At 42.2% G+C, this 13,052-nt stretch overlaps 2 protein-coding genes across 3 annotated transcripts in view; both read left to right on the forward strand.

The window, feature by feature from the left end:
- LOC146509133 (uncharacterized) overlaps nucleotides 1-3,195 on the forward strand; it is a 47,459-nt gene extending 44,264 nt beyond the window's left edge. For both annotated transcript variants that reach the window (XM_085176968.1, XM_085176966.1), the window contains exons 18-20: nucleotides 166-462; nucleotides 2,518-2,561; nucleotides 2,719-3,195. In XM_085176968.1, coding sequence (XP_085033094.1) covers nucleotides 166-462; nucleotides 2,518-2,561; nucleotides 2,719-2,988 — 611 coding nt within the window. In that variant the 3' untranslated portion in view covers nucleotides 2,989-3,195. The remainder of the gene's footprint in view (nucleotides 1-165; nucleotides 463-2,517; nucleotides 2,562-2,718) is intronic.
- Nucleotides 3,196-4,889: 1,694 nt separating this feature from the next.
- The window catches only part of LOC146509134 (NACHT, LRR and PYD domains-containing protein 1b allele 2-like), an 8,819-nt gene continuing 656 nt past the window's right edge, over nucleotides 4,890-13,052 (forward strand). The window contains exons 1-7 of the mRNA XM_085176971.1: nucleotides 4,890-5,126; nucleotides 5,195-5,410; nucleotides 5,544-5,672; nucleotides 5,851-5,986; nucleotides 7,340-7,369; nucleotides 7,759-8,846; nucleotides 10,899-13,052. The exon at nucleotides 10,899-13,052 is cut by the window's right edge and continues 656 nt beyond it. Of these exons, the coding sequence (XP_085033097.1) occupies nucleotides 5,240-5,410; nucleotides 5,544-5,672; nucleotides 5,851-5,986; nucleotides 7,340-7,369; nucleotides 7,759-8,012 (720 nt within the window). The 5' untranslated portion in view covers nucleotides 4,890-5,126; nucleotides 5,195-5,239 and the 3' untranslated portion in view covers nucleotides 8,013-8,846; nucleotides 10,899-13,052. The remainder of the gene's footprint in view (nucleotides 5,127-5,194; nucleotides 5,411-5,543; nucleotides 5,673-5,850; nucleotides 5,987-7,339; nucleotides 7,370-7,758; nucleotides 8,847-10,898) is intronic.

A 13,052-nucleotide genomic window follows, 5' to 3' on the forward strand; every position in this document is an offset into this window, starting at 1 on the left:
TCTGGATGAAAGAAAGGAAAGATATCATTTATGTTCTTTTTAAATAGTCGAACAAAAGGAACGAATATGTTTAACATTTAATAAATTTTAATTAAAGTGATTATAAACTTCAGATGAAAAACAACCCTAAATTTTTATTGTATTTCTTTCCTTTTTTTTCTCCAGGAAAGCATTTTGTGGAAAAATACAAAGTCCAGCTGATCCAGACAGTGAGCAACATCGCACCCATTTTGGATGAGCTCCTAGACAATGAAGTCATCGACCGAGGACAATATGACAGAATTAGAGCTCTGCCTACCTCTCAGGACAGGATGAGGGAGCTCTACAGTGGTCCCCTTGGAGCTGAAAAATGCAAAGACATCTTTTATCAAATCCTTTTGGCAAATGAGAAATTTCTCATTAATGAGCTCCTACCTGCAGGATCCTCAGTGGGAGCAGCTGCTGTCAGCTCTCAGTCGGCTGGTAGGTTCATCAATATTACCTGTTCTGTCCTCTCACTGAGTTTTATATAATGTGACACATAGAACACTGATGAATCCTAGTGAACAGTCAATCACACCTTTTCTCCCGCCACAATTTTACTTTTCGTTAGCTTACATACTTTGTTCTGTCTTCAAGTTTTCATTCTAAAGGAGGAGCTTTCAGTCTCTCAGCTCTCGGTGGCAGCGAGTCACTAAACTCAATCCTGCTTATATTTATTTCTTTACAGAGATAAATATAATATTCATGTATTCAGCCCTCTGTGAATCACTTCCTTATCATGCTGGAGGGGTTTGTGAGTCCCAGGCTTTTTCCTGAACAGCTGATTTCCTCCAACAGAGTGATGATGGTTGTGTTGTCTTCTAACTTCATGAAAATTAACAATCTGAACAGCAGCCTGTTTGACAGGAAGTCCAGTATCCAGTTGCACAATGTGTTACTGAAGACCAGAGTGATGAGTCTGCCAGTCAGCTTCACAAACAGCCTGCTGAGAGAGAGTTTGTTATATTTCAGATGTATGAAGAGAGAGTGCAGGGCAGTGAAGACGACATCATCTGTGGCTGTATTCAGCTCGACGACAGTTATTATTAAAGCTAACGCCTACTGGTAGATCAGCCCAGTAAATACGGTGTTTCTGTGTTTTCACTGGTTCATCTGTTTCACTTTCAGATGAATCCCAAAAAAGTGGTGAAGTACAAGCTAAGATGTTTCACATTATTTGTGTATAAAAAGTACTGCACTTTGTGTTTGGCTGTGGTGGGTTTCCTTTGGTTGCTGACCTCATATTTGAAGTACTGCAAAATGCCAGGGAATGAATGAATAAGCTCTTATTCAACAATGGCACCAACCAGCTTATCCAAATCTACTGATGCTGTTGACTGGACTGTCAAAATCGAGTCAGTTCTATTTTTACCACCAGTTTTTAGCACCAGTTAACGAATGTTTTTAGATGTTAAAGAATTCAACAGAACTTGTGGTAAAATACCAAATATAGAAATGTACCACATAGTGCCATTTTCTGTATGAAGCTGCTGGCTCTGTGGACATGAGGAAGATCAGTTTGAGATATTCTCAGATATCTATTGTTTGCAGCACTGAACTGGTGTCCCTGACTTGACTGAAGAAGGTGGGATAGAGTTTTATCCTTAATGGGGACGATGTTCAGGAAACTGGAAGTGTCAGCAGGTGTTCTAAGGAGCTCGGAAAGAAAAGCGTCCGGACGTCTTTCAGTTTCTTGAAGACGTTTCATCCGAGAAGCTTCTTCAGTTCTAAGAGCGACTGATGGAGCGTCCCAGATTTTAAGCCCTATGGGAGTGTCCCCAAGAGGGTCATGGACCCCTATTGATCCTCTGCCTAATCACATGAGCAGTACTAGAAAAATTACCATTCCTGGTGCAACTCTGTAAGCCTTAGTCTTCTGCAAGAACAACACATTTCACAGCTGTCTGTGGCTGTTTGATCATGTCATCAATACTTGCATGCAATGTGGCAGCTGAAAGATCCACAGTAAACACTGGAGTGGAGTTTGAATCTGAGGCTGAAGAAGATGAGGAGCAAGACGGTGCACTGAAGTGTTCACACTGTGTACACTTCTCTGTCTCACTCACCTTCCTGTGAACTCATCAAAATAATGCAGAGCAACAAAAACTGCAACCTGGGGCAGTCCTTATTAAGGGTTACTTACTGTGGACTACATCTCAGTGTTCATATTTAATATCGCTGATGCTGGGATTCTTATATTTACATAACACAAAACTAAGAATCAGCTGGACAGGAAATGTTTGAAAGGCTGCCTGAATCATTAAAGAAGGGTCTGATGTGATCAGCACCTGGATGTGAGCTGATTGTCAGCAAAGTTTCCTTCACTTTGTCTGGAGTCGGTCTTGGCTGTTGAATCATAGAGAGTGATGGATTCAGGATTTGCTGATTGGGCATTTTGTGACAGAGAAAAGTTGTTTCATTTATTATGTATCATGTATTTATTTTATTACAAAACTTTACAGTAAAGATAATCTAATTTGTTATGTCCTTTCTCAGAGGAAAACACTGTGGACAAACATCTGTCTGCACAGATGCAGAAAGTAAGTAGAACCAAATGATTCTGTCCTCACACCACAGCTTCACTTAATTCAATACTTATACCTGTTATTAAAAATGATCATGTGTGATGGTTTTGTTTACTTATTAATCAGTTATCCTCTAAGAAGGTTATTATTAAATCACTTTGTTTGTTCTCAGGCATTAACAGTCCAATCAGACAGAGAGAAGCTTTTGCAAATGTTGGATGATCTGAAAAAGGAGGAGCTTGAAAAGTTCAAGTGGTTCCTGCGGGACCGTGATGTTTTGGTGGAGCTCCAACCCATCCCAGAGAGCCGACTGGAGAAGGCCAGCACCTGTGACCTGGTGGACCTGATGGTGCAGACCTACACAGAAAAGTCTGTGGAGGTGACCAAGAAGGTTTTAAAGAAAATTAACAGGAATGATCTGGTGCAGATTTGTAGCTTCTGAATTTCTTTTCAGTGCACTACATGATTGTAGTATGGAAAGTAGCAGAGAGTCTGACTGACTGTCCAACTGACTCTGACATGAGGGAGAGTTTATAATGTAGGAGCAGATTTGAGGTTAAAATACAGGAAATAACATCTATTTGAAAATTACTGTGTGTGTGTGTGTGTGTGGTGTGTGTGTGTGTGTGTGTGTGTGTGTTCTCAGGTTGATGCATTGTTTTGTGTTTTTTTTTTTTTTTTTTTTTTTTTTTTAAATTCCCTTTTAAGCACGTCACTAAACATTTTATATTGGCTTTCTACTAAATATAGCCGCATAAATACAATTGTTCTTTATCAATTAAATATTTTTTCGGATACATCAGGGAGCAACATTTGTGTCTATTAACTATTTACTGTCAAAAACACGTTAATTTTTTAAAATCTGTAAAAACACGTCTTTCATGTTTATACGCACGTTGAAACTTTTGCTGGAATGAAGCGGCCTAAAAACAATGAAACAATGAAGATCACTCAGTAAGATGATTACTGTGCTTTTGTATTTTAAGAGATGAGATGTTCAGGTCAGTCTTTATTTTCCTACATTTTCCTGATTTGCAGCATCAGTCAGTAAAACTGAAATATCACAAAATGAGAAAGATCAACACATAAATAACAGTAAGAATCAGGAATAGTTAAATGAATGACTAAACGTACATTAAAATGATGGAAGCAGTCAATAAGAAACGTTACAAACATCAGAAATGTCAGACCGGGATCAGACGGCTTTATTTACACAGAACTGGATGTTTCCTGACTCTGAGGACTTTATTCGTCTAAGGAAGAAACTCAAACTGTTCCTAAATGTGTCCTTATATTTTGACTCGTACGTACAAATTTTTATAAGGTTTAATTGCTATTAAAGACTCCTTTTTACCCTTGTTTTCTGGTTCGTTCGTTCATTTAAACTCCAGCCTTTCTGGAGGCTGATCAACAATCGACTCCATCAACTCCATTTTAATCCAGCAACACGAAGAACAAGTGTCCGTGAGGTGTGTGAGGTTTATCTTAATCATTTAACCCAGTTTACATTTTCCACCCATCCATTATCCTTATTAGCCTATCCCAGCTACCACAGGGCGAGAGGCGGGGTACACCCTGGACGGCAGTCTATTACAGAGAGACAGACAACCATTCACACCTATGGGCAGGTTAGAATCACCAGTTAACTAAACCACACTAACTGCATGTCTTTGGGCTGTGGGAGGAAGCTGAAGTACTCGGAGAGAACCCAACAAACACAGAGACAACATACAAACTCCACACAGAAAGGTCTGGTGGTGGAGTCGAACCCGGGACAGTGTTACCCCCCGTTTTGTCCTTAATAGATAATAAATCAGAATCAGAAATACTTTATTAATCCTGAAGGAAATTATGGAACCTGTAACCTTAGCAAGTTTTATAGTTTACCTTTAAAAAACAAAATGAATTATTCAGCTGTAACTTCATAGGAACAAAATGCAGGTGGAGATAACTGACGATGTGAAAATGTAACCTGTGATGTGTGATGTTGGACATCTTTCATTCAAAGGTTGCTCAAAATCATTTAATGACTATATTTAAACATGTGACGCTAATTTCAACATGAAGGAGCAAACATCCATGTAGTTGTGTAGATACGTGTCAGGATCTGCTGTGTGTCACCATCGCTGGCCCTGCACCTCCTGCATAAGAAGTGACAGGCTGCTTCAGTCCTGCAGGTACAAAATGATTTTTTCATTTTCCAGGTGGTAACTATGACGACTGAGAAGCTGCTCACTTGAATTCAAGTCAGTGATTGAATAGCAGAAAGATTCACTCCTCATCTCAAGTACTGAAACTGAAAGCAGCAAACACTCAGGATGTAGTGAATGTGATGATGGAGAAGTACAGCCGAGAGTGTGTGGAGGTGACCAGAAAGGTTTTAATGAAGATGAGCAGAATCTGGTGCAGAGATTATCAGGTATCACCTCAAATACAAGTCAAAAACAAATAAATATGTGAAAAATGGACACATGGAGAGGATGGAGAGCAGACAATACATGCCTGCAGGTCCTCTGATGGACGTCACAGTCACTGCTGGAAAGTTAAATGAAGTTCAGCTGCCACACTGGATCTGCATCGGTAAGAGGACACGATGGCTTTATTATTTAACAATAAATGACATTTATGATTCAAGTTTTCTTGTGCAGATGACGTCCCTGACATATTGGACAAGTTTGCAGTCGTTCACATAGATGACTGTGGAGATGTTGTGGAAAAAGTGTCTGATTTTCTCTCCAAGAGCGGTCCTGATGAAACTCGGCGTTCCTGTGAAAATCAACTGTAACGTGTTGATCTATCAGACCAACACAGCTTTCCTCACACTGCATGTTTATCTGATCCCACGTGATCCTGGGCTACAGCAGGTTATTACATGTTTCACAGTATAAGATGGACAATGTGCAACAAATAAATCAGCAGACAGTAATATTATAATATTTGATCCCTGTAGTATCTTTACACACACACATATAAACATATATATTCTCTTGTCTGTAGACGATGGACCGGAGAGAAGAATCCTGTGGATACAAAGTCATCCGAAAGCCACATCCAGAAAAGTCCTTGAAAATGTTAAATTGTTTCACCCTAAGAGCAGATTTGGATGGTGCAGAAATCTGTTCTCAAGTATGTTGAATTTATTTACTGCTCATTTGATCCCAAAACAATTTATCAAACTGTGTAAGGTCAGTAAATATATTAGTCTGTTTAAATTATATGAATGAATAATCATCAGATTTCTCTCCCTCAGTGGAAAAATATCTTACAGGTTCTTCCCTGACTTTATCTTTTCATTCTTTAACAGGCGTTAAAGCTCAGATATGAAAGCAGAACTCCAAATTTCTTTGAAGTGTACATGAAGAATCCAGACAGTGACTTCCAGCTCAGACTGACGCCAAAAAAACAGCTTCAGTCAGTTTGGACCCGCACTGTTAGAAAAGGTAAGATTAAAGCACGTCTACAAAACTGTATCATCACTGTACCATGTTCACTTTGAAGATTTATTTTAGTGATCATTATGCAACACAGATGGCAAATGTTCCTGGCATGGTCCTGGGTCATTTGACCCAGCGTTTTGTGCTTATTATTATTGTTATCCTGATCTTCTGTTCAATTTCATTCTGATTATGTGTTCGGGTTTAGACTTTTTAGTTCTTAGGGTTTTGGTTCTGTGTTCCCTCTGTTCTCTGTCTGTACCATGTCTCTGAGTCTGTGCATTTCCTGCTTTACTTTGCGCCTCATCCCTCATACTACTCTGTGTGTTCTGTTTGCCAACTTGCCTGCCTGTTAGTTTTTGCTTTCCCAGTTTAGCTAGTTCTCTGTCATATCAAGAGTATCTCTCCACCCCTCTGGTTGCCCCTTCGGGCTCCCTCTTGGGGTCAGCTGCATGCCCTAAAGGGACGTGAGAGCGTGAGCTGTGGGGTGTGGCCGGGCTAGCCAGAGTGTCTTAAAGAAGTGTCCACACGCCACGACCAAGGGCGGGTCTGGAATATGTAACGGAGTGGAGAGAGAACCAAGGTTACAATGTAACCATACATTTTTTGTTCTGTGTGCAATCCCTCAATAAAGGTGTGTTTTTTGAGTTCGCTTGGCCTCCATGAGTCCAGCTCTTGGGTCCACCATTCCTGCCTGCCTTCACACAGTCATGACAGTTCCTGTGATCTCTTTATGCTGGTAACTAAAATGTGAATGAAGATATAAAATAAATACCTGTTCATGGCGAAGTATGTAACTGATGTATTCTCACCATGAAGTAAACTCTCCTGCTGTCTGACCATTAGCTCCAGACATGTGTTGACACTGAGCAGTGAGTTGTTGTCTCTGCACCAAACTGCACAGCTGTGCACGGCTGATTTCCTCCAACAGAGTGATGATGGTGGTGTTGTCCTCTAACTTCATGAAGATATTCTCGCCATGTCTGTGAGCGCAGTCATGGCTGTTCAACATGAACAGGAGGGTGCTGAGTGCACGACCCTGGGGGGCTCCAGTGTGGCCCTAGAGGGGAGGAGCTGTGATTACCAGTCTGTTTGACAGGAAGTCCAGTATCCAGTTGCACAATGTGTTACTGAAGACCAGAGTGACGAGTCTGCCAGTCAGCTTCACAAACAGCCTGCTGAGAGAGAGTTTGTTATATTTCAGATGTATGAAGAGAGAGTGCAGGGCAGTGAAGACGACATCATCTGTGGCTGTATTCAGCTAGACGACAGTTATTATTAAAGCTAACGCCTACTGGTAGATCAGCCCAGTAAATACGGTGTTTCTGTGTTTTTACTGGTTCATTTTTTCACTTTCAGATGAATACCAAAGAAGTGGTAAAGTACAAGGTAAGATGTTTCACATTATTTGTGTATAAAAAGAACTGCACTTTGTGTTTGGCTGTGGTGGATTCCCTTTGGTGTGACAACATTAATGCTGAATATTGGCATCCAATAATCAGACGGTGTCAGAGAGGGGAAGAAAGAAACAGACTCAGGCAGAGGCAGACATCTGTTTGACTGGTTTGAGGGTGAAGAGGGGGAAAAAAGCAGAAAGATACCGAGTTAGATTTGATTATGTACAAAGTAAAAAGAAGCACAACCATGAATCAGTCTTTAATCTTTAACACATATCAGTGAGTTCTGTTTGGAAATAAGTAACAGAGGCTGTAAGCTATGCATGGATTTAGTCTTTGATTATCAACATATGTGATGAATCTCTGCAATCTTTTCCTCAGAAAACCACTTTGTGGATAAACACAGAGTGGAGCTGATCCAGAGAGTGAGCAACATCGAGCCGATTCTGGATGAGCTCCTGAAAGCAAAAGTTATCCAGCAGGAAAGTTATGACAGAATCAGAGCTCTGCAGACCTCTCAGGAAAAGATGAGGGAACTCTACAGCGGTCCTCTGAAAGCTGGCAGTGCCTCCAAAGATGTCTTCTACCAAATCCTTCAGACCCATGAGAGACTCCTTCTTAATGACCTCTGCTGAAAGGACGTTTGCTGAAATCCATTTTTTTGTCACGGTCCTGGGTCGTATCGACCCAGCATTTTAAGTTCCTTATGTTTTGGGTTTTTTATGAATGATGGATTGTTCTTTATGTTTCTCTGATGTTTTGATTTTTATTATGAATCTGTGTTTCAGTTATTCTGGTATGTTTCTGCATTATGACTAAGGTTCAGGTTGTATTTTGTTATTATTGCCGGTTTAGTTCAGCGTCTAGTCCAGGGGTATCAAACTCCAGTCCTCGAGGGCTAGTATCCTGTTTGTTTTTGAGATATCCCTGCCCTACCTGCTGCCGATTACCTGGATCAGGTGTGCTTTGCCAATAAGAAGCTACAAGGGCAGGTTAGTTGGAAAACAAGTAGGACAGCAGCCCTCGAGGCCTGGAGTTTGACACCTGGGTCTAGTCTGTCCTACTCTGTTGAGTCCGTGTTCTTCATGTCAGTGTTGCGTCGTACCCTCACTTCCTCTATGTGTTCTGTTTGCCTGCCTGCCAGTTTAGTTGCTTTCCAGTTTAGTTAGTTCTTCATTCTATTTGTAATCTCACAATAGAGCCGAGGGTTGTTGAGTTCACCTGTGCCACCTCGAGTCCAGCTCTTGGGTCCAACTTTTCCTGCCTGCCTTCACACAGACATGACAGAATGACGCGACCATAACCTAGACCCAGCGAGCTCATCCCGGGAGAGCAATCTCACCCGCGTCATGGGCCTAATAAAGCGGATTTCCCACACAAAGGATACTAAGGCAATGGCGATCGGATTAAACCCTATCAGAACAATCCTCGAGGGAAATCCACATCTCCGCCAATTTGGACCCTTAGAGGTGTTACGTCCCCCCGAAGGGGTCTAGGCATGCGAGTGAGGGGACCAGTAACAAATGAGTCCAGAACAGAATGAAAGGGAAACAGACAGGTGTTTTTAGTAAATAAAATAGTCTTTACTATAGATAATCTTAACATAATTCAGACTGTCCTGAGCTGACAATGAGGAACAAACTTCCTGAGCCTTACCTACCAGCTTACATCGTAGCAAAATAGCCCACGAATCCCGTGGCCAGTGCAAGGCTGTGGCTATATGCTCAAAGGACTCAAAATAACTGTCAACCTCAGTGTCGCGAAACACTGGAACCACACTAATGTTTTTCCCCACATCAAATAGTGCCTCTGCCTGCAGAATAGAAGCAGTCGCAGGAAGGGAAGCCTGCTGGAGTTCCAACTGTCGCAACTTAACAGCTGTCTCTGCCGCCACCTTTTTCAATTCAACCTCCCTGGCTCTGGCAAGCTCTGCGTCTGAATGCTTAAGCTCCAACTCCTTCTTTAGCTGGAACTCCCTTTCACGATCCTCCCTTTCCAACTGAAGACGAGCCAGGCGGACACGGAGCTTAGCGTCCTGCTTCGATCCTACACCTGATTCAATGGAGAGAGGTTCGAAGCGAGGCAATGTCATGGGTTTGTCCTCAGGCAGCCCCTGAGCAACAGGTATCGACACCAATGGACCTACAGCTTGAGCTGGCACCTGCGGAACAGGCTGAGACGCTACACCATGCTCAAGTGGACTGGCAGACACTGGCAAGGCCACTATCCCTTTCTCCACCAAGCCAGACACAAGAGCAGCTTTCAGCTCAGCCTTACGCAGAGCTGTGGAGACACAAATGCCATAGAATGACGCCACCTCATGCAAATCCCTCTTCCTACAGGCGTCCAGCTGGACAAGCGAAGGGTTTTGCTTAAACACGGCAATATCAAAGGTAGCCATTAAAACTAAAACAACTACCTGAGGCTAACAGTAACAACAAAGAAGCACCACCTCCAATACACAAATGAAAAACAGGTGGGAAATGTGTGGCCACAGGTTAACCAATAAATAAAAATCCCACCAACCCTCTCCCCAGACTTCCCTATAAAATCTTAGCCTAGTTAGCTTCTGGAGTGTACCAGGCTCGAGGCAACTTTAAAGGCTAAGCATCAAGTGCACAAAGCACCGACAAGCCTACCCCCGACAGGGAACTAATCCCCACCCAGGATTACTCCGAAAATAAAAAAGGCAAAATAAAAAATGAGTGCCTGAAGGAGGAGCTTACGCTCAGCTAGACACTCTCCTTTGCTAACTGGAGAGAGCGCAGCAGATACAATACAACTAAACAAGCCACCGGCAAACAACTGACTAATACTCAATTGCTGTTCCTTCCATTCATATCCCGGACGAGCCCCCACATTGTTACGTCCCCCCGAAGGGGTGTAGGCATGCGAGTGAGGGGACCAGTAACAAATGAGTCCAGAACAGAATGAAAGGAAAACAGACAGGTGTTTTTAGTAAATAAAATAGTCTTTATTATAGATAATCTTAACATAAAGAGCCGGCAACGCCGTTTTACCAATAACACTTGGAAAAAGGGAAAAAGGTTGCAACAACAAAGAACACAACAACCAAACAAAAACTCCACACCATGAGGAGGCACTTGCAGGGGCCCACAAGCTCACCCTGTCACTAACAGCAGCTGGCTTTACTGCTGCCAAGGCCCACAAGCCCACACTACTCACGTAAAGCAGCTATACCGTTTCCTCAACTCCACACTTCAGGCAGGATAACTACACCCCAAGAACACAAAGCAGAAACACCAGAGAACACCCCACATGGGAACACCAGAGAAATACCACCCTGCTCATAGCTCATCCCCAGCTTAAATAGCCTCAGAGGTGATTGCTGACTGGATTCAGGTGGCAAACGAGGCTAACCAAGAGCAGCTGTGTCCTGGGGAGAGAGGAGAGTGAGAGAAACAGAGGGGGTAGGAGTGGCAAGAGAGGAGGAGGCAGAGAAAAACACCACGCCCACACAAGGGCAGTATCAGGAGGCCCAGCTAGGGCCGTAACAAGAGGCTAAAGAGCCAGCATTTCTCGAGTCATTTAAAAGCTCCACCGAGTTAGTGCAGTCAGCTGCCCAGCAGCCACCAGCTCAGCTATCTGCCCATCAACCTTCAGCCCAGTTTCCAGAATCAGCCAGTGGTCGGATTTATTACGCTGGTTATAATTTGGACCTGGTGACATCATACAGGCTGAATATGAACGTTTACTCTGTTGTTAATAATTACAGGTGCTGGTTGTTGTACATGAATCCTGAAAACAGGAAAGAAATGATGAGACTGGGAGATGTGTTGCAGCTGAGCTTTCATCCCACTTTCCACTTTGTCAACAGAACAACAGAAACTTCCATGTGTGTAGAAGAAGCAGCTGTTTGTTAGTTATCAGACTTTTACAGTTTTTGTATTTTTATATGATTCTTTTTTAATTCTGTTTATTTCACTTAGTTTTACAGTGAGCTTTTGCTCATTCCAGTGTTTGAAAATGTTTGATGAAAGGACGTTTGCTGAAATCCATTTTGTGTTCTACAGTGAAAGTATTTACAAAAGGGAAATGCTGACATTATGTTTCTGTGTTTCTGAAATAAACATAAGAAATATCAGACTCTTTGTTTTATGCTTTAATATGATAGTGGGCGGATTTATAACACTGGTTATAATTTGGACCTGGTGACATCATACAGGCTAGGAACGTTTACTCTGTTAATAATTACAGGTGCTAGTTGCTGTACATCAGGGGTGTCAAACTCAATTGCACAGGGGGCCAAAACTCAAGGCACACTTTACGTCGTGGGCCAAACAAGATAAATATTTATTGAACACACTAAAACATGTTTTTTTAAACATAAATATGAATAAAAACAGACAGGAATATTATTCCAGAATAAATGCACTTAAAAAATAAACTTTAACTTTTTATTTTATTTATTTTATTTTTTGCTCTCCATAAAAATATATCCTGTCAAAATTATGCAAATTAGAAATATGAACATGCTGCCAAAAACCCCAGAAAAAATAAATGAAAGCATACACAAGGTTGGAGCCACATGTAGACGAGCAAAGTGCGCCGACTTTGTTCAACATTACTCGGCAACAGGGAAAGTGAGGCAAGTTGCACTGGTGCATTTGTGACAGCTTCACTTGAAATGCCTTCACCGCATCAAACATGTCCATGAACTGACAGGTTTCCTTGATGAGCTCAAAAACTCTATTGAGAACTTTTATCCCAACTCAGCCAACGGACCTCTGTATGATGAGGAATGTCGGCAAACTCTGAATCTATTTCCCACATAAAAGACTGAAATTGACGGTGATTTAAACCTTTAGCTCAGATAAAATTTACGGTCTGCGTTACGGTGATCATTACATGCTCCATTTTTAGGACTTTACCACACAGCCTTTCCTGGTGTGTGATGCAGTGATATGCTGTTAACTCACCGGTACATTTCTCCTGCATCTTTACTAGATCCTACATCCTGCACAACACCAGCGCTCCATCTGTTGTCCCAGGGCAGTTTCATGTCGGTTACACTTTGAAATACCTTTTCAAAAATGTCTTTTCCTGTCGTTGTCCCGTGCATTGATTTAATATTCAATATTTACACTTCATGGATGAAGATGGCCAGCTGTGCAATGCCCATCATGTCTGTACTTTCATCCACAGCAAGAGAGTATGCAATGAAGTATTTGCTGCTTTCACACAACTGTGTTCTTAAATCAGTGGCCATCTCACAAACCCGATCAGCAATCGTATTTCTGCTCAGGCTCACATTTGCCAAAATCTGCGTTTTGTCTGGACACAAGACGTCGCACAGCTTCATCATGCAGCTCTTCAGAAACTCTCCCTCGGTAAATGGACGGACTGATTTGGCTCCTTTGCTACAATAGAACTTGCTTTCACAACAGCTTCAGTTTGTGACTTTGCTCTGGTGACAAATGTCTGCTGAATTGGTAAATGGCCTGTATTTGCTTTACTAGTCCCTAAGGACCCCAAAGCACTTTACACATCCAGTAACACACACATTCACACACTGGTGATGGCAGCTACATTGTAGCCACAGCCACCCTGGGGCGCACTGACAGAGGCGAGGCTGCCAAACACTGGCGCCACCGGGCCCTCTGACCACCAACAGTAGGCAACGGGTGAAGTGTCTTGCCCAAGGATACAACGAC

Source organism: Neolamprologus multifasciatus, chromosome 11 (genome assembly GCF_963576455.1).
Source record: "Neolamprologus multifasciatus chromosome 11, fNeoMul1.2, whole genome shotgun sequence".
In the NCBI taxonomy this organism is placed as follows: domain Eukaryota; kingdom Metazoa; phylum Chordata; class Actinopteri; order Cichliformes; family Cichlidae; genus Neolamprologus; species Neolamprologus multifasciatus.